This window comes from Podarcis liolepis, assembly GCF_965112155.1.
Source record: "Podarcis liolepis genome assembly, chromosome: 8".
Taxonomy (NCBI): domain Eukaryota; kingdom Metazoa; phylum Chordata; class Lepidosauria; order Squamata; family Lacertidae; genus Podarcis; species Podarcis liolepis.
The window spans coordinates 55,115,018-55,136,367 of NC_139560.1; the positions used below are offsets into that span (position 1 = coordinate 55,115,018).

General features: G+C 39.5%; 1 protein-coding gene across 7 annotated transcripts in view; it reads left to right on the forward strand.

Moving 5' to 3' along the window:
• The window catches only part of TSHZ1 (teashirt zinc finger homeobox 1), a 79,876-nt gene extending 58,869 nt beyond the window's left edge, over positions 1-21,007 (forward strand). For all 7 annotated transcript variants that reach the window (XM_083518595.1, XM_083518593.1, XM_083518592.1 and 4 more), the window contains one exon: positions 16,447-21,007. In XM_083518595.1, coding sequence (XP_083374721.1) covers positions 16,542-19,652 — 3,111 coding nt within the window. In that variant the 5' untranslated portion in view covers positions 16,447-16,541 and the 3' untranslated portion in view covers positions 19,653-21,007. The remainder of the gene's footprint in view (positions 1-16,446) is intronic.
• Positions 21,008-21,350: the final 343 nt, after the last annotated feature.

The following is a 21,350-nucleotide window of genomic DNA, read 5'->3' on the forward strand; positions in this document are numbered from 1 at the left end:
CTGGCGTCAACACCTGGTGACCTTGGGCACCTAGAATCCTAGCAAGTTACACTTCTGCTGCTTGCCATGGCTCCGCTTTAAAAACATTTCCAGCCCCTTGCTGCAAGCTGTCTCAGGTGGTTAGGTAAGCCATCACTTAAATTTCCACAATGTCCCAAAGTACTGGCACACTGTGGGAAAAATAATTGGCAGGAAGATCCAGCCTCCTTGGCTGGACAGAGCACTGTTATAACCCTGGTGCTCTCTGCTAGGTAATCCTTCCAGGTACTGCTGTTGGAGAAGCCCACCGGAGCCCATCGTGCGCAGGGCTCTCCAAACTTGGAGTCAGTCCTGACTTTAGAGAGATTCAGAAGTAACTTGGCATGTGGTTAAGGTATAGAGCTCTGCTGTTCAAAGGGGGTAGGGAGCCCCACTGTGTACACTCCAGCTCTCCAGTGTAGCTATATCCATCATAGTAATTCAATAATGGCATAAGTCCATTGGTTTCAATGGGTCTAATCCAGTAACAGTCAGTGTGGAACATTACTGGTGTTAAGGATCTAGTCTGGTGTAATTGACTTTGGAAGCCCACATTCAAATTCTATACAATTGAAGCCATGAAGTTCACTAGGTAGCTTTCGGCAAGGCAGAATCTTTTAGCTACAGTCGTACCTCAGGTTAAGTACTTAATTCGTTCCGGAGGTCCGTACTTAACCTGAAACTGTTCTTAACCTGAAGCACCACTGTAGCTAATGGGGCCTCCTGCTGCTGCCACGCCGCCGGAGCACGATTTCTGTTCTCATCCTGAAGCAAAGTTCTTAACCTGAAGCACTATTTCTGGGTTAGCGGAGTCTGTAACCTGAAGCGTATGTAACCTGAGGTACCACTGTATTCTTATCTCATGGAGTTGTTGTAGAATGGAGTAATGCAAGGTAAATAGTAATATATAAACATTACAAATAACTAATGGGGGTAGTAGTAATGAAAGAACACAATTATTTATTAAAATATGTGAGGCTGGTGAGGGGATGAAACTCTAAAAATGCATTCATATGAGGACATCATGGGTTTCTCCTGCTGAAAGTGAACTTTTTTTAGAATTGTAAGACTCGCAATTTTTTTACTATGAAAAAGTAGTTTAGGGACATGTGCTGCATTTCAAGTGAAATTAACTGTCATTGAAGGCACAATTGTGATATTTGTCTCACACATACTGTTACAGAATAAATCAGTTGCGGCTGGTAACATTTTGACTTGGTAGGGCTGCAGCTTTTAATCTTGCTGTTTTCACAACAATAGGACTTGTATAGCACTTACTTTGGAAAGAGTGCTATTACACATGTGCAGAGTGCCACATACTTCTTAGCCTGTTTATGGATGAAGGCACAAGCATGATTTTCAGACAAGAAAGACTTCATATCTCCTATTTATAGATTCAGCCATACCACATGACAGACACACCCATTCTCAAAAAAACTAAACACACAAAATCTTATAAAATGTAAGGAGACCTAGCTACCAGTTACATGCAGTTTTCCTCCCTTCAAAAATCAATTTAACTTTTCATTATCCAAAACACTTCTCTCTCTAAATTAAAAGAACAAGTGTTCCAACCTATAGACAAAAACAATCGTTTCGTTTGAGCCAGGGCTCAGAACACAGCAAAAAATAAATGCAATTCATTGCTCAGTCCTAAAAAATGTGAGGTAATAATCTCTGTTCATGCACAGAGTGCATCACATCAGACTAATCATACTCAGCCTCTATGTGTGAGATAAGGGAGAATATCTTCCTGGTTTGGGAATGAATGTGGAGTCCTATCCAGACAGGCAGAGAGCCCAAACTTTTTATTTTAGAAATTCCCTGACAAAACTCACAAAACAGCACCAGCATCTCCTTACATCTCTTTGCATTCAATCTATTCTGAATTTAAGCTAGGTAAGGCACTTGTTGGAAGCAGATCCACAAACCTTCTGTAGAAATACTCTGGGAAATACTTTGGAATTGCACATGGCTCATATCAACCTGTCCTGCCACATCCTGAAAGCAGAGAACCCTCCTTGTTGCTTCTCTGGTTACCTGCGAAGAGATTGGGCCTTAAGGGAAACAGTTCTGCCACATGGGATTATACTTAAAGCAGTCCTGACTCTTCCCTGAACAGTTATAGTGGCTATGCTGGATCCATCCTAACAACAGATGGAGTGGGAGCCTTCCTAGTATGGCTGATTTTCTGGCTGTCAAATCAGTCACATGATTTTCTGCTCAGAGATACATGGAAATGACCTCTTTGCCATAGCTGCACTTTTGGATTAGGATTGGCTGAGTGGTACAAAGAGATGATTGGCCAGAGAACAGTAGATTAGCAGAAATGTTTGCAGAGCTTCTGAGTTTAGATAAACGTGTAAAATGTGTGTGGGACAGGAAAGACTGTGGATTTGAGAGGTTTCCCCCCATAATTGCTTAACATGTTCATTGGGATGGCTGAATCCCAGTAGCCCTAGTTGATCAACCTCCACTGGAAGAAATATATTTTTGTATAGTGAGCATAGTAGTGAATGAAAACTGGGGAATTTTTTTAAATAAAAAATTTCCCATCCACATCATCACATGCTATGAAGTGTACTTGATTTTAATGAAAGTTGGTCAAATTCTGGTTCTGTTGCTTTTGTTTGTTTGTTTTGTTACATACCTGTGTCTCCAGTTAAGAGTGTGCCCATTGTCTGTATTCTTAAATCATATGTAATAACTGATAAAAAGGAACAGTTGTTAAAGATAATCAGAGAAGTACTTGCATGTCTGGTATTTCAGCGCAAATAGTTAATAGCCAAAAGATGTTTGCACTTAACACTCTGTGTAACTTTCAGATCTATTTCAAGGCTAAATGCTTTTTTAAAAAAACTGCTTTTCTAAAAGTAATGTGCATTATAGCATTTATTAATATAATAAATCATCATACTTGTCAGTCAAAAGCTAAGGATTCAGGATGTGTACCGACTATTCCAGTGATGGAATATAAATCATTCAAGATTAAATTACCCGATAATTTGGAAATTTACTTGCATGCATTTTTGCACTTCCATTTGTTTTGATGACTTGCACTTTCCACAACCATCCAGGATTTTTATGAACAGTTTTTAAGGCATCTCTCACCTCCTTCCTCTTCATTTTCCAATGGGCGAATTTTCACAGGAAGGAGAGTAGCAACATGGACGCCCTGCAGTAGCTGCTCCAAAAAGATTGCTGTATTTTCATTGACATGCAGTGCATTACCATAATTGGCTTTTCTACATGATAGGAGAGAGGAAATAATAATGTCATTTTATTTACAGCCAGAGTGTCGCTTTATGAGACTTCTCCAAGTTTCTGCCATGCTGTGTAGGTCAAATGACATCTTTTGATCAGTCCTGTCCAAAGATATCAAAGCTGAGTGGCATGTAATGGAGACCTAGTGACAAACCAAATCTAGAAAAGAAATAAGACTGCCAGTTTCCCATTAAACAGCCTGCTAAACAGCACAGCTTCCCTGTGTCGGCTACGAAACTACTCTGACCACCTAAATCAGGAGAATGAAAGGAGGCTGAATTGGACATTAGTACTGCAAATGACTGCCGTGATTGCCACTATTTCCCTCCTTCCCCCTCCCCCCAAAATCAGCAAGCAAACCATGCGAGTTACAGTTAGACTGGTCTTCTCCCGTTTCATTTATGTTCTGCCACTTGCTGGTTTTCTGATCTGGTTTGTTTAGGTTTGACATCAGCCAAATGGTGTAGCAGGATATCTCTGACAGATATTCTTACTGATTTAACAAGTAGCAGACCTTTGCAAAGATGGCTCTTCTACAGCAAGATTTCATCTTTCTTAAAAAGCACGCGCACACACACACACACCAAAAACCCCGTCTTTCTTCCCTTTCATCTCCTTGCCTTCTTTTTATTATTATACTTACTGCGTACTCACTACGGTTGTGAACTCTTGCAGGGGTGGGGATGGAGCTACAGTACATGTAAGATTGTATTACCCAAAGGGCTTCTGTGTCTTTCCCCTTGTCCTTTGCTAGCTTTTAAAACAGGAAATTAAAGCAACGAGTTACTATGTCTACAGTTACAGTGGGGCTATCTGTATGGTTTTCCTCAGGGACAAATACTCAGAATTGGCCAAATCTCAAAATCTTTATTCTGTTTTCACTCAGTTCTCAGCAGAGTATGATTCCTTTTAGTCAGTGGGATTTTGCCAAAGTGAGCACAGTGTTCAAACTGTGTGTGCCAATATTCCTACCAAACATTCATACTAGAAATTGGAGAGGGAAATCAAAGTCAAAGGTAATTGGTTAATAGAGTTTTCGCATTCTTTTGAAAATGTTGCATGTTTGGCATTTAGCAGACCTTGATACATTGAGAATGTGTTTGCATATAGTTTACAACCTTTCCTTTTCTGCTCCTACTTAATACTAGTATTCTTGAAAAGATATACTGTACTGTACTTAATATTTCAGCTGTGCAGTGTGCTAAACAGTCATTTTTGTGGAGGAGGGAGGACTTGCTAAGCAGCTATGTAGAAATGTAGAACGCAGTTTCTCTAGCTTCCCTTATCCCTTGAACAAAATTGTTCTCTTGTAAAACAAATCGTAATTTAAAAACCCCCCACACATTTGCATACTTTTAGAACTTTCATGTGGTCTCAGTGTACAGAAAACCCAGTGACAAACACTCCTGCAATAGCTGTAATAATAGTTTTGTTGCTTTTTTTGAGCCGTTGGACATTTGCAGCATGCTCTCCAATGAACACTGGAACAGAACAAACATTTTAAATGGAGCCAAAGAACCCACTGTCAGAGGTACCCAAGTAAAATGTAACTTTAAAAATGTGCGTATATAAAAAGAGCTGGTAGCTTCAGCCCCATCTGCCGTGATGCTATCATTCCAACCCATCGTTGTGCTCAGCAGCATAGCGAAGGCCACCTTAATATATGGAGAATTCAGAAAGAGGGAGGAAGATTACCCTCTTGCAGTCTACAACTATTACTCAAAACCAAATGGATTTTTTGCAATTGAGTTCAGTTGGAGAGAGAATTTGCTCGTTACTATTCAATGAATTAGAATACATACTTCTCAATATTTTTTTTGCAGCTTCTGCAGCTTTTTTTGGAATAAGCTAGAAAGTTGGTTTGGGAGCTCTGTAGCTCCACCCTGCCTTTATTTTTACTACTATGGAGTAAAAAGTAGCCTTGCCATCAAGAAGCTTTGGTTTCATACTTCGCAGTTAGTTGATCATATTAAGCTGCCTTCATTTTGCGTGAGATGATTGGGTCCACCATGCCCTGTATAGTCTACTCTGGTGAGCAGTGGCTCCCTGAGGTCGGAAGCAGAAGTCTTTCCCAATATTGCTGCCTGAGACCCTTATTTAAATCTGGAGATGATGCAAATGGAGGCTGAAATCCACCTGCCTGCTGATTTCACTACTTAAGGTGCCCTAGGCATCCTGGGCCTTGAGTCTTTGTCATCCTGATCTCTGGTGTTCTCAATAATGCAGCAACCCTTTGCTCGACCAAAGTGTCACCTGTCTAGGTGAGTTGTGCCATCTTCTATCTGAAGTGACAGCCATCTTTGAGTACCAGCATCTTAACTGACTTCTTTTTCATCATCTCTGTTAGAGAAATAACGTTTTTGACAAGATGTTGGGTTTTCTTTCTCCCCCCCACCTCACTCCCTACTCTTTTCTTTCCTGCAACCTCTTAGAACACTTGATCAAACATATATATTTCTGAAAGACTTTGCTTCCAAATGAAAGCAGCTTGAGAAAAGATGGAAACAGAAAGGAAGTTAAATGTTGATGGTGGAAGTTAATGAATCAGGTAAAAGAGAGGACATGGTGTTAAAGAGCATGCTCTTAACAACTTTCCTTCTTCTCCACATAAAGAATGTATGGCAGTCAGTTGTGATTCTGACATCTGTTCTACCATGTAATAGTAATTTGTATAAGTAATGGAAACAGGTTAAATATTTCCATCCTAATGTTGCCAGCAGGGATAAAAACAAACATTTCAGTGAAATATTCTTGACAGAGGAGGGTATCGGATGGGCGGATTCAACTGCATCTCTCCTTGACAATCCAAATACATAAGGAAAATGGTTGTAGATGGATTGCCTAGGAGAGAAGGGGATGGAAGGGGAAGAGATGGCAAGCTTTCAGATGCCTTTTGCTTTAAGGGCTAGCATTCAGCCCAGTATGCAGAAGAACTACTGATAGTCTTGAAGACCCTTCAGGTCTCTTACAGAGCTTTACATTGAAACAGAAACAACACATGCATTTTGCCTCCTTTTCTTACTTCTGTAAAAGTGGTGATTCTTTTATTTTATTTTTAACTGCCTCTTACACCTCACTTGTGATCACCTTTTTGTTCTTCAGTAATTTTATATGCATGTGTGAAAGAGATTCAGGAAACAGAGGTGGGGGGAGTATATTAGTACAGAGAGTGAGTCTGGTTATTTTACAGTTCTGATTATCTTCTGATAGAAAAGTGGGATACAAATGTCAGAAACAAATCATAAATATACAATATATGCATGTAAACATAATACAACATACTCATATTTTTTATAATCCCTAGAATGATTCATGCTCCATTTTTGTGTACACTAAATATTTAACAGTTACAATTTTATTTACTTTCTGCTTCATACTTTTTGTTGTTGGGAATTTCTAACTGGATATTATTCTGGAAACTGCTTTGAAATATTCTCTTCCTGAATCCACAAAATTTATCAGTTCATAGTTTGAGGTAGACCATGAAGCACAAAGCACTTGAAGTTGAAAAAAATTGGGCTTAAGCCAGTTTATTAACTGCAAGGTCACTGTAGTTGAGCTAACTAAAATGCAAATCTGCTTTAAAGTTTGTTTTAGATTCTGCATGAATGGGTTTTCCTGTTTTACAAAAATATATAGATATGCATAAGCATGCTGACACGTATTATTATTTAAGCATGTTCTTAACTTGCTTGACATGTGTAGAGTAAGAAAAGGATCAGTTACAATTGAAGGATTTTACACATTTCCTATATGTAGAAAGACTCTACCATGAACTTCTCTGCACAAGGCATATTAAAATGAATGAGACTAGAGGGACATGCGGGGCACATGACATACTGTGCCTGTTTTTAGTTTCCAACAGAATTAAGGGAACTACCCTATGCACAAGAAGCTGGCTTAAAGCATGCTAATGTAAAGTTAGACCAGATTCAAACCCTGTTTAGCTGCAGGACTGCTGCTGTGCCCAAGTCTGGCAGAGGGAAAGTGAGCCTTTAGAATAGTGTTCTATACTGGCTTGCCAGGTAATGTGACTGAGCTGAATGGGCTTAAACCCTAACCTCTGTGGTCTCCCTCCCACTATGACCCCCCGTGCCCCTTTTGGGGGGGACTTAACACTAGCTTTCGCTGAGCGGGTTGCGCTGGGATGAGAAGTTACATTGGAGTACCTTCAGCAGAGCTAGGGTTGGAGACTTAATGCCGGCCGAGCCAGAGATCCTAAGTTGCACATCCCAGCAGACCCTGCCATAGGATTGCACCCTAAATTTCTCATTTGAATATGTTACATTGAAAACTACAGTGCTTAGCTTGTTTGTGACCAGGGTTGCTATGATTATGAAACAGAAGTACACACAAACAAACATATGCTCAGTTACAATATTGAAATTAAGTTTTAAACATTTTGCCCTCAATAAATAATTATTTGGCACCACTGAAATTGCATGAAGTTTAATTGAGTAATAATTAAAAACTGTGTGGAATCAATTTCTTGTTGAACTCAATGACACTAATTCTTACAGATTTTAGCGGTTGTGGCTGCTATAATGGTAATCTTTTGCCCCCTTTAAAATAATGATTGTGGGGAATGTGTGTTTTGTATAGCAGAATAGAATAAATGTATGCAGAAAATAATAGAACAATTTAAACAGAACTGTGACTAAGAAACAGTATCACTGTATTCAATAAATAATATTATACAATTGCCCACCCCCACAATACATTATCATTATCCTATCCAATTTGCTTTTGGCTTTTCAGACATGGTCTGGGTTATTTACAGTGTACACCTTCTCACTGAAGCAAACACAATGTGCTATACCACTAACACATACAATATATAGCACCTTGTGTCGACTTACATTAGAATACACAAATTTTAATGCTGTACAAAGATGACAGCATATCTATGGGGAGACATTGGCATCCAGAAGGCATATCATATGGGCACAGATTTTTAACAAGATGTAATAATAGAAAACAGGAAAACAGATACTCTCGGTCTTCCTATAGCTGTAATTTGTAGGATTTCCCTCCTGCAAAATTACAGAGAGACAGAAAAAGAGACAAGAGAGGCTTGCTTGCATTGTACACTGTAATATAGGTTGTTGCGAGTATATTTTTAGGCATCTAGAAATCAGAATAGAGTGCTTGGTTTAAATATTTCTCTGTGATTACAGGCCACAATTGTAACCCTGCATCACACTTTTAAAATACCTGTGCTGACACAGGAGCCAAAGGAAGAAATTCAGTGGGAAATGTTTTATCACAGCATTAAATAATTAGCTGACCTCCCTGACAGTTTCATATAGTAGCAATTAAATGCAAGCCTTTCTCTTTTCTTGATGTAGAATATTGCAGCATTTGACTGCAAACAATTGCAGGACAAAATTTCAAAGCTTTTAATTTGAATAAACAGCTTTTTAAAAACATCACTGTCTATTTCCCGGTGTAATCTCTGTTAGTAGCAACTTTATAGGTGTAAAAAAAAAAGCCCCCCCCCAAAGACATTGACCTTGTGAAATAGTGTATATTATTTGTGTTAACATTTTCAATATAAACATTATTTCTGAATCCTAAGTATTTATCCTACAACAACAGGAATATTTCAATGAAATATTCCCCCCAAGGCAATTCTATAATTTAAACCATGATGAATTATAATATTAACAAATGCACATCTGTGTATGTGTATAGTGTAGCATAGCTGTGTAAATTCAGTTGACATAAGGAATATTTTTTAAACGTTGAAAATCAACACAGTAAGTGTGTTCTGAATTGCTTTGTGCTCCCCTGTGTGGCACTCTCATATTGTAAGCATTGAAGCAAGCTAATTTTGTCCAATAATAGTGGACAATATAAAAACAGTTTGTTGTTGTTGTTGTTGTTGTTGTTGTTGTTGTTATGTGCTATAAGCAGCAGTTTATAATAAGCTTTTATAGAACAAGCAAAGTAACATGGATAAAAATATATAATGTTCTCTCATTTTATAGGCACTGCAAACCAAAGTAAGTAAAAAGCAGAATTTCAAGCTCAATGCTTGTCTGTGCCACTTGTGGGTGAACAGCAAACTTTTTATGGAGATTTCTTTTCCCCTTTGTTTGTGGCTAGGTTACGTTGTATAAATAACAGAAGAAAATATTTACACCCAGCAAAAATGCATGACTTGCAACCAATAGTACAGTTCACAACCACAAATAATGAGTAAGCAAAAATATGTTATGGAGTAATTATTAACTAGATATGTACAGCCTGTGTTGGAGCAGTGTTTGGTGTTGATTCCAAGAAGGGTTATAGGATATGTAAATACCTATAGACAAAATAATGATAAGCAAATAAATTATGTTAATTTTTTCTTAGAGACTTCTAGTGAGCTGTAGATTGTGCTTTAACTTTGCAATATGTATTACTGAAATATCACAAGATTCTATTATTGTGTAGCAGTTTGTAATGCAAATGGTGCAATTCTATGCATGTTTACTCAGAAGTAAGTCTTGCTGTCTTCAGTGCGTGTGTTTAGGTTTGCAGCCATATTTATTTTAGGTAGCAGTTGCAACTTCTCTGTTATTTAAATCCAGTAACAAGGCCTTGATAAAGTATGCTTAGCTGTGTATGTTGTTGCAAAGTTAGAAACTTGTGCATTTCCCCGTACTGTGTGAAATTTAGAACATTTTAAAAATCACATGCAATTTTTGCAGCACGAATGTTAAAAACAATGCATTCCTAAATCCTTTAAAAATAAAATTCAGCATTAATATGCTAGTCCATGGAATAGCACACATGGGCCGATGCAAAGCCTCATATGTACTCAAATGCACAAAGCTTCTGTGTGTGTATATGGAGCCCTATTTACTTTAATGGAGAGGGCAGCCTTGAGGATAAGGGAACCTTGTGTGCATCTTACCTCCTAAATAGCTCACTTAGGGTGACTGTGATCCTGATTCCATGTTCTTCTGTGCAGACGTTGTAGTACACAGGGTGTAAGAGGACAGAGTGTAAATATACCTTATGTCTCTTCGCAAAAGCACTGGCAGATGGACCTCTGTATTAAAGCAGCATCAATTTGTACAATGATATTTTAGGGATAAGAAGGTGTTTCTTCTGTTGGACTGATTTTGGTGCAACCTTTAAATGGCTTGTAACTGTAGCAAGCTGATTTCCTATTGTGTTCCGAAGCAAACGTGGTGTGCCACTGCTGGACTGAAATGCCATGATGGCTTTTACCGTAAGTCTCAACAACTATGAAAGGGGATAATGCAGAGCAAGGTAAATGGCAGGATAAACTTACTCATGTGTCTACCTTTAAGTAAAATATTGTAATACTGAATTTATGGGCTTTTATCCATAGGTGTGTGTGTGTGTGTGAGAGAGAGAGAGAGGGGGGGGGGGAGAGAAGCTTTGTGTACACACACACACATACACCATTCACAGTAACAAATGGCAATATCAATCTAGGCTTATATCCCACCTAGAAAGATAACCCCTGGCTTTTTCTTGCATTTTCCTGCAGAAAAGACTTGGACTAAGTTTTGTTTATTTTCCTGGATCCTTGTCTCCTTAGCACTGATAAGATTCAGTATTATTCTCTTCAAACGTCTTTTTCAGTTATTAGCAGTGGTTTACTAGAAACCACATTCTTTTAAAATTGTCCCTTTTAGTAAAATAAAATGAGGTCTGGTGGGAGGAGAGGGAGGTCTAATGGATCTTAGTAACAGAGAAAAGTACTGGACTGTGCTGGTAGGTGAAAGGGAATAAGCAGGCCTCCTTTTTTTGGCACACGGATTTTCGAAATGTTGAATGCTGTTGAATTATGAGACCTAGGGGAATATCTTGCATCTTAGCATATGTTCCTAAGATATTTTTTTAAAAGAAGATTCCTTATGGGGGAAAACCCAATGCTTTTAAAAATAAGAAATCTGCAAAGTAAGCAATTAGAATTATCTCGTGGGGGAAAGCCCACCCAGCATTAGTCAGGAATTTTTTTCCACCCCACCTTTCACTATATCCTGTTTTGCTGCTTTCGCTTTTCCTGAATTGCTCCTGGTCATTCCAGTCTAGCTAAGGACGATCTGCTTATGGAAAAGAAAGCTTCCCATGTGGTTCTTTAGCTGGATGGGAATTGTGTGGGCAAATAGGTGCTGCATACTTGAGACCCATTTCTCACCCAGCAGCTGGGGCCGTGCATTAAAGATTAGAATGAGAACTGGGGGAGCAAGAGACGCTATTCAGTTGCTTCCCCTTTTCCTCAGGATGTTGAAAGAGCTGTAAATGTGGAGCTCCAGGTGCTCCTTTGGTTCTCGGTTGGATCAGAGCCACTGCATGCACAACATGCCTAATACATAAATACATTTTGTGTGCAAACATTCATTTCAAATATGTTTCCATGTTCTGTGAACAATACGCATAAGAAAAACATTTCCTGTATCCTTAAGCTCATTGACACACACACATACACACACTCACCTATTAGTACGTATGACATGGTTTTTCTAGCAAAGTATGGTTTCTAGTAGAGTGGAGCTGACATGGCGTACAAATTATTTCTACTGCAGTGCAAAAACCTATGTTTATCACTTAGGGTACATGCCTGCCACTTCTGTGAATTGGGCCCTTAGAATAGATGTATTTTGATCTAATGGCCATCTGCTCATGAATATCACATTTGCTAGTTTAAAAAATAGTTTGATTCCCATAAACACGTAATTTGGTAAGATTATATCGTTTCACCAGGTGGCATCACAATAGCAAAGTTTGATGTTTACTGTAAGCCAATAATCAAGCTGGATATTCCGTTGCATGCTTTATATTTGTCAGCTTTAAGTATTCATCTCTCATTTTACTTTAGTTTCCGCTGCCAACTGCTCTTGCCAGAATTGTTGTGTGATATCTGTGTCATAGTTTAACACAGAGATGGAGAACCTGTGGCATTCCAGGTGTTGTTGAACTCCAACTCACATCATCCCTAGGCAGCATGGCCAGTGGTCAAGGATGATGGAACTTGGAGCCCAACAACACATGGAAGGCCACAGGTTTCCCATACCTGATTTAGCAAGAGGCTAAAGTGCTGCAGACCATTAGTATGAGCCAAAAATCTCTAGCAAGGTGTCACCTTTGGTTTTACCATCTCTTTATAATTTAATTGCACCTTGGGGCTTATACTTCAGGTGTAGAAAATGGTATGTAATATTCAAAGTCAACACTGCAGGATTACCCTGAGGAACTTGTCACAGTAAGTCAATAATGAAGTCCCTTCAATATCTATCCCTTTTTTGTTATTGTTTAATTCGACAATGCATTTCAGTTGCTTTCAGCAACTGAAGACACACAGCGTTTTATTTGTGGGAAACTGACCCACTAAGTTTACCAAGAAGTAAATCCATTAAAATTTCAAGCATCTTACCCAGAGAAGTTGTAATATCCACCTACATCCTCTGTGCCTATGTTAAGAATATAATGTCTGATCCTTTTTTTCCCTGTTCAGCTATATTGCAGTTAAACTTACCCTGGTGAGTAGCCATACTGTTTAAACTAGCTTGGTGCTTTTCAAGGACTCCATTAAGAAGAATCCATGTAAAAACTGTTTGGCACTTACATGTTATCGTAGTAGTTTGGGCATCACAGTAAGCCATGATTTATCATGACAGGAATGATTGACAGGCTTTTGAAAGGAGGAAATTGGAAGCTTTCGCTTTTGATTAACTTCAGTCAAGCATTGCATGTGAACCCTAAACTGTGCTTGATACTAACTTTGGTTTTCTGGGAAAAAAAGCAGTTTCCTAACTCATTTGAAATAAACAAATTTCAAACAATGAGTCATAGCTAAAATTAATATAGCCATAGTTTCTCAGGTTTGGGCCATTTTGGTAAAAGACAAGTCTGGTCACAAAAAGGAAGCAAAATCTTCCAATTGCCTCCTTGCAGCACTGCTGGAGAAAGAGGGGAGGGGAGGGAGCATTTGAGCCCAAAGTTGGCTGTGGCCCATCGCTGTCAAGATTAACCATTGTTTTTTATAATGTCCAAAAACAGTCATTAGCAGGCTTAAGGAGCAATTCTGTAGGATGATCTGCTGGGATGAGTGGGTTAGGATCCAGCAGATCTCTGGTTCAGCCAAGAAGGTCCTCATACAGCCAGATTAGGACTGCCTAACTTCCTCACCTTCATCTTAGCCAGAGATAAACCAGCATATGTCCCCCATACCAGCTCAGCCAGGACTCAGCTGACTGAGTCAAGCCTGGTAGATCTTAAACTGGAGTAAGCTCTGAAAAGGGGGCATGGTGGGGGTAGGACTGGACAGGGTGGGGGCATTTAGGCTGGATCCAAAACCCATTCAGGTTGGTCACATGACCTGGCAACCTGATATAAATTAAGCTGGGAAAAAGGGTGGTGTAACTCAAGACACCAGCTTCTTGTGTATAGGATTGCTCCCTTAAGTCAACTAAACCACACCAATAATTTTCTAGGTGCTCCAGCTTTTTCCTACTGAAATTTCTTTGATCTGTTAAGGTTTAAAACTTTTTCATTTCCCCCCTTCCTTTTATTCTAAATATTTTAAGTCTATAGAACAGAGCCTTCAGTAGCAAAGCACTGCCATAGGGAGCAATACTAACCCTAGATCTGCCAGAATGAGCAAGTTAGGATTCGTCACAGTGCTTTCATTCTGGCTCAGCTGTAGCCAAGCCAAGATTTGTGGAACATATGCCCTGAAAAAATGAGTGTTCCGAGGGAGAGGGGTGGGACTAAGCACACACTGGATCATCCTGGTCACATAACCTGGTAATCTGGCGTAACATATGTTGGCAAAAAGGGTGCTGTAAATCAGATTCTGTTTATAAGGCATGTTTTCCCTCTGCCAGGCTTAGATTGACTCAATTGGCAGTAGCCCACTCTTGAATGGCGTTTTGATCTAGCAGACTTCACACTGGTTCAACTATATTATATTATATTATATTATATTATATTATATTATATTATATTAATTATATTGGCTCCCCATACTTGGGATTGTTCCTTTTGTATTTCTCTTTTTTGACAGCTGTTTCAACATTTAAAAAAATGAACTATTCTCTAATTTTGCACTATGAATGATGTCACTGCGTTGGTGGGGGTATGTTTAACGCTATTTATATCCGACCATGCATCATTTCAGATGCATAAATCTTAATGCTTCTTAAATTAATGTTGTGATAACAGGAACGCTAATAAAAAGAATCCCCTGTCGATTTGTACCATCGTTTACATTTCAGCCTTTCCGTAATGGGTAGAGGAAAGCAGATTTGCCCAGTGACTAATTGTTCTTACCTTACTTTCAAATCCAAGTGTATATTCTTGCTCAGTTGCCATTATTGCCAAGGTGCTCTATTGGACTATCCATCTTGGAACTCTGGTACGCAAGTTCAAATTTATCTTCAACCATAGATAGCTCTAAGGCTGCTTATACAAACCTAAGAGGAAGTAACTCCCATAAAGCTCAGTGGGACTATTGGAATAAATGTGAATATTCATGTTAATGTCTCTGAGCCATCTGTAAAATAACAATAGTAGAGGTAACATTGCGTGCTTTATATGTAAGAATCCAATGTTTTGGGATGCTTAGAAGTTGGGAATCGAGGAGAGAAAGTGGCAACGACAGATGATTGGCTGGGAAGAAGGGGAGAAAAGGTTTGTCAGAGAGCAATGGGATGCTGAGACTTGGTTCATGGGTGGGAAAGGAAAGGCGGAACTGGAAGAAGATGGACCAGGTTCTAAGCCAATTAGGAAAATTCTGGAGCAAAGGTCTTTGAAATGAGTGGTACTGGGACTTCTTGATCATCTGTGTGACTTGAGAGGCACTGGATGTATAGGGGTCTTTTCTAAAACAGAAAGGGAGATATAGAAGGAGGATAAAAGTTTCACAGGATTGCTTTTGTGAAGTAAGGTGATGTCTCTCTGTGTCTGAAAGATTCCCAGCTTCTGGAGCCCAAAGCTTCAGCTTTTGTGTTCAAGTTGAGGTTTAATGATTAAAATAAAACAAAGTCTAAAATGTTGTCTGGCTGAGTAAGAATGGGTGTGACACATTTTGAAGTGGTGATAGCCTGGAAGTAAACTTACGGACGATCTTGTTTCTTCCCAGCTTAGCAAAACAAACAAAAGGGTAGAAATAAACATGCAACTGAAGACATTAGCTGCCAGCCAGGTCTTCACAGCAGAACCTTGGGGTTATGATTTGCCAATTTAGTAAGCGATATCCAGGGATGGCCCAGGAGGTCAGGGTTGGAGGCAACAGGTATATCAGAGGGTTGATTATTTTGTGCCAGATAAGACAGCATTTCATAGAAGGTGCTACACCTGGCCCTTGGCAATGAAAGAGGCTTCTCCTGTGTCTTCCATTTCTAAGACTGGAATGGAGACTCCCTTTCTAAACTAAGCCTATCTCAAAATTAATCAAAATTAGGGCTATTTCATAACACCACTCACAAGGTTGTTTGGAAGGAAAAAAATATAAATATTTCAAATCATTGTTCGCATTAATGGACTAATATAAGTAACAGTAGCACACGCTTCTTAATAATAATTCATAATTGATGATTAATTTGATCTCCATGATAAATTTGTTTTACATCTACCCTGCTTCATTACCATATAACTTTATAAATGCTTCTTTGCTCATGTTGAGTGCTTCAAGTAGTATGTAGTGTTGAGTGCTGGACTTGGATGATAGAGATTTGAGTTTAAATTCCTACTTACCTTTGAAACTCACCAGATGACCTTAGTTGTTGTACAAATAAAATGAGACTTAGAAATGTAATAAATGAATAAAAAAAAACAACCACACACACAACCTTTTACCTAATTTATTCCAGAAAATCCCAATTAGTTACAGTGGCAAAATAAGTGTTGCAATTCAGAAAAAGTGGCTGAAGAATGAATTCTTAAGCTTTATTCATACCAGGTTATTCTGTTAGTTAAACATAAATCCTGCTGAAATGTCATGGTATATTTTTAATTGCAACTGAAAATGCCGAATGCCATGCTTAAATTGACAGGATGTGTATCTTCATAAAGCTGAGAAATAGGGATATGTGATCTAAAATGTAAGCCTCAGTCTCACTGTAGTAGAAACAGTGGTGGGAATGAAACGAAATGTGTATGTTCTGTAATGAATTTTTATTTTCTTATGTATTTTTCTAGCTTATGTTCCTGAGGAAGAACTGAAAGCAGCAGAGATTGATGAAGACAGCGTGGAGGATGACGGACTACCTCTGGACATCCAGGAAACTGACTACATGTGCAATGATGAAACAGAGATCAAAGAGGCTCAAAGTTACCAGAACTCTCCAGTCAGCACAGCAACGAATCAGGACGCAGGTTATGGATCGCCATTCAGCGAAAACAGTGACCAGCTGGCTCATTTCAAAAGCACTTCCTCCAAAGAAGAGAGAGAAGATCACCAATGCTTGGACAATGCTTCCTATCCACAGGACAGCTTGGCACAAATAAAAGCTGTCTATGCAAATTTACTATCGGAGTCTTGCTGGTCTAGTTTAGCTTTGGATTTAAAAAAATCAAAGAGTAATGAAAACAGCCAGAAGGAAAATACCACTAATAGCAACTCTACTATCACTACCCCAAGTACCAATACTAGTACTAGTACCAGTACTAGTACCAGTACCAACACTAGTATCACTACAAGTATCAGTAGTACTAGTAACAGTAACAATAACAGTGGTGGCTCAGGTTATGACTGGCATCAAGCGGCATTAGCCAAAACTCTGCAGCAGACCTCATATGGACTTCTCCCAGAACCTAGTCTATTCAGCACAGTGCAGCTTTACCGGCAAAACAATAAACTGTATGGTTCTGTGTTCACTGGTGCCAGTAAGTTCCGGTGCAAAGACTGCAGTGCAGCATATGACACACTAGTGGAGCTAACAGTGCACATGAATGAAACTGGACATTATCGGGATGACAACCGAGATAAAGAAGCTGAAAAGACCAAACGGTGGTCAAAGCCCAGAAAGCGATCACTTATGGAAATGGAAGGCAAAGAGGACGCCCAGAAAGTGCTCAAGTGCATGTACTGCGGCCATTCGTTTGAATCTTTGCAAGACTTGAGTGTCCACATGATAAAAACAAAGCATTACCAGAAAGTGCCTCTGAAGGAACCAGTACCAGCCATCACCAAACTGGTGCCTTCTACCAAAAAGCGAGCACTTCAAGACTTAGCTTCACCTTGCTCACCTGAGCCGACGGCCATCACTTCGGAGAGCACACTTAGCGAGGCAGGGAAGGACCAGAAAACTGCCAACCCCTACGTGACTCCAAACAACCGCTATGGCTATCAAAATGGTGCTAGCTACACTTGGCAGTTTGAGGCCCGCAAAGCCCAGATCCTAAAATGCATGGAGTGTGGCAGTTCTCACGACACTTTGCAGCAGCTGACCGCTCACATGATGGTCACAGGACATTTTTTGAAAGTAACCAATTCTGCTTCCAAAAAGGGGAAACAGCTAGTATTGGATCCTGTGGTAGAAGAAAAGATCCAGTCCATACCTTTGCCTCCCACCACACACACGAGATTACCAGCTGCAAATATTAAAAAGCAGCCCGATTCTCCGGCCGAATCTACAACTTCTGAGGAGAAGAAGGAAATGGAAAAGGAAAAGGTGATCGTTAGTGAAACAGACAAAAAGATTAAAGAAGAGAATGAGGACTCTGCGGAAAAATTTGAGCCAACGGCTGTGTATCAGTACCTCAGAGAGGAGGATCTAGATGAAAGCCCTAAAGGTGGGATAGATATATTAAAATCCCTGGAAAATACAGTGACAACAGCTATAAGCAAGGCCCAGAATGGAGCACCTTCGTGGGGAGGCTATCCAAGCATTCATGCAGCTTACCAGCTTCCGGGGACTGTTAAGCCCATTCAGCCAGCTGTGCAGAGTGTTCAGATGCAGCCATCATACGCCAGCAGCGTAAAATCCTTGTCTTCGGAACACAGTGCACTGATCCATTCGCCAGGGAACCTGACACCACCACCTCACAAAAGCAATGTCTCTGCAATGGAGGAGCTAGTGGAGAAGGTCACGGGCAAAATCAATATAAAAAAAGAAGAAAAGCCTGCGGAGAAAGAGAAATGTTCTCCAGTCAAGCCATTGTCACCTGCTGCTAAGGAGAACAAAGACTTTCCAAAAACAGAGGAAACCAAGCAGCAGCAGCAGCAGCAGCAGCAGCAGCAAAAAAAGGGCCCTGAAACAGAAGTGCAGAAGGTCAAGAAGGACAGTCCAGCAGATCCTCATGCACTTAATGGTACCGAGCTACCTAAAGCAAAAGTCACAAACGGCTGTAATAACTTGGGCATCATCACAGACCATTCAGCTGAGCCATCATTCATCAATCCACTGAGTGCTTTACAATCCATCATGAATACCCATTTAGGCAAAGTTTCCAACCCTGTAAGTCCTTCTTTGGACCCTTTGGCTATGTTATATAAAATTAGCAACAGTATGCTGGACAAACCCATTTACTCGACAACTCCGGCCAAGCAAGCTGATGCTATTGACCGGTATTATTATGAGAACAGCGATCAGCCTATTGATTTAACGAAGTCCAAAAACAAGCCCCTGGTTTCCAGCGTGACTGATTCGGTCTCATCTCCTCTGAGGGAAAGTGCCCTGATGGATATTTCCGACATGGTAAAGAACCTCACAGGGCGCTTGACCCCCAAGTCTTCGACACCGTCTTCCGTGTCAGAGAAATCTGATGCGGATGGGAGTAGCTTTGAGGAGACGCTGGACGAACTGTCCCCAGTACACAAGAGGAAAGGTAGGCAGTCCAACTGGAACCCTCAGCATCTCCTAATCCTTCAAGCCCAGTTTGCTTCTAGCTTGAGGGAGACTCCTGAAGGCAAGTACATTATGTCGGACCTAGGCCCACAGGAGCGGGTACATATCTCTAAGTTTACTGGTCTTTCCATGACCACAATTAGCCACTGGCTGGCCAATGTGAAGTATCAATTAAGGAGGACAGGTGGAACTAAGTTTTTAAAGAATTTGGACACAGGTCACCCTGTTTTCTTTTGCAATGATTGTGCCTCTCAGTTCAGAACTGCTTCTACGTACATAAGTCACTTGGAGACACATTTAGGGTTCAGTTTGAAGGACCTGTCCAAATTGCCACTAAATCAGATTCAAGAACAGCAGAATGTTTCAAAAGTCCTCACAAATAAGACTTTAGGCTCACTTGGAATTGCTGAGGAGGACTCAGGCTCCACATTCCAGTGTAAGCTCTGTAACCGAACTTTTGCAAGCAAGCATGCAGTGAAACTGCACCTTAGTAAAACACATGGCAAGTCCCCCGAGGACCATCTGATCTATGTAACTGAGTTAGAAAAACATTAGCGTCCAGGTAAGCAGCCAGGTATGCAAGTGACCACAGGAACATTGCACTAAACTTCTTCATAGTACTGCACTAGGCCTGATCTGAGCCTCTGAAATCAGTCTTACTTTTGTTGCTGAACTGCCTATCTGGACCTTGGTTTTTCTTACATACATTTTGTAGTTATATTTATATGCTCTTTGTCTGATCTGTGCATGTTTTTTTTAAACCTTTCTTTTCTTTTTCTGTGAGTCAAAGTCTGACCTTTATTTTCAACATCTGTCCTTGATGTTAAGCTATCTTTTGTAGAATATAGTGGGAGACACTATTGAGAGACGTTAATTTAGCCGTAAAGAAAGACACAAAGAACAATAACAAAAAGACATCCTAAAATTACAAAGTTGCCATGACAATAAAGGTCACAGAACCCCGTAGTGTCAGGTTTTTTTAACCCTCTGAGGACTGTAATAGCATTGTTGTGCCTTTCCCAAAAGAAGATTTTGTGTTTTAATTTTAAAAAAGGCATTTCATATTAACAAAACTGTGTTAAAATGTAAAAAAAAAGCCCTTTTGAAAATTGCAGTCTGATTTGCAGAGAAAAGATGCATGCAGTTCTTTGACGATGATGAAAAGCTATGAAGTGCTCAAGGGGTTAGAAAACCACAGTCGTGTTTAAGAAAATAAAAATAATAAACCAAGTTGCCACTATGCCCAAATCCTCTGGATGCTGAAAATTGCCACTTGGCTGGCAAAAAAAAGTATGCAAGTTATTTTTTAAAAAATGTACAAATGCTTTCCCCCCCTTTTCTTTTTTTCCTGTAAGATACTGCAGTTTATAGTTATTTACAAATGTAAGCTTTGGTACAAGCTGACCTTTCTATAGTGTGCTGCATTGGTACATTTAAAACAAAACAGAAAAAAGTGGGGCAAGTGTTGGATTCAGTTCCTTGTAAATTGCCAGCATCAGCTTAGGGGGGGAAAAAGTACATGTTACATATCGTACCATTTTAAACTGTTCAACTTCCTTTGTACCTTCTGGCTGTATGCTTTTCTCTTTTAACTTTTTATATTGTCATTTTATATTCAATTTCTGTGTATATAATGTAAAACCACACTTTTTTTGAATAAAATTTAGTTCCTGCAGCTTGAGTTAAATAGAGAAATTTTACTGGCACCTGCATCTTCCCAGATGCATGTACTCAAAGGAACTATCTGACAAAATAAATAAATAAATAAAAATAAAGCAAGCAATGCACTATGAATTATACATTTTGATGTTTTATCATTAATATTGTACAGTACATTTTTTTTTGGTTCACACAATTAAATCCACTGTTTTCTCAAGTGTAAAATAAACCCACATGCAGTTCTTGATTTATGTATATTGTGATGTCGTCATTACTTTGCCTTTGAGGTCTTCATTTCAGCAGCGAAGAGGTTTCAAGCTGAAGTATGTTTGGAGTCATTTGTGTATTCTAATATGCTGCGTTCTGCTGCCTATGTATTAGTGATACCTCAGAATGTTATTGCAATGGTTTACAGATGCTCATGGATGCAAACTTGTGACTTTACTGGTTAGGAATGAGTGGTGTGTTCATCCCTGAAATGTAAGACCTTTTTAAACATTGCCCTGGCGCAAGCTGTATATAAACTCATAATCGGTACCCATCTGTCTATTGTCAGGAGGACCCACAGGTGGTTTGAGAAGCCAAAGCAGGCAG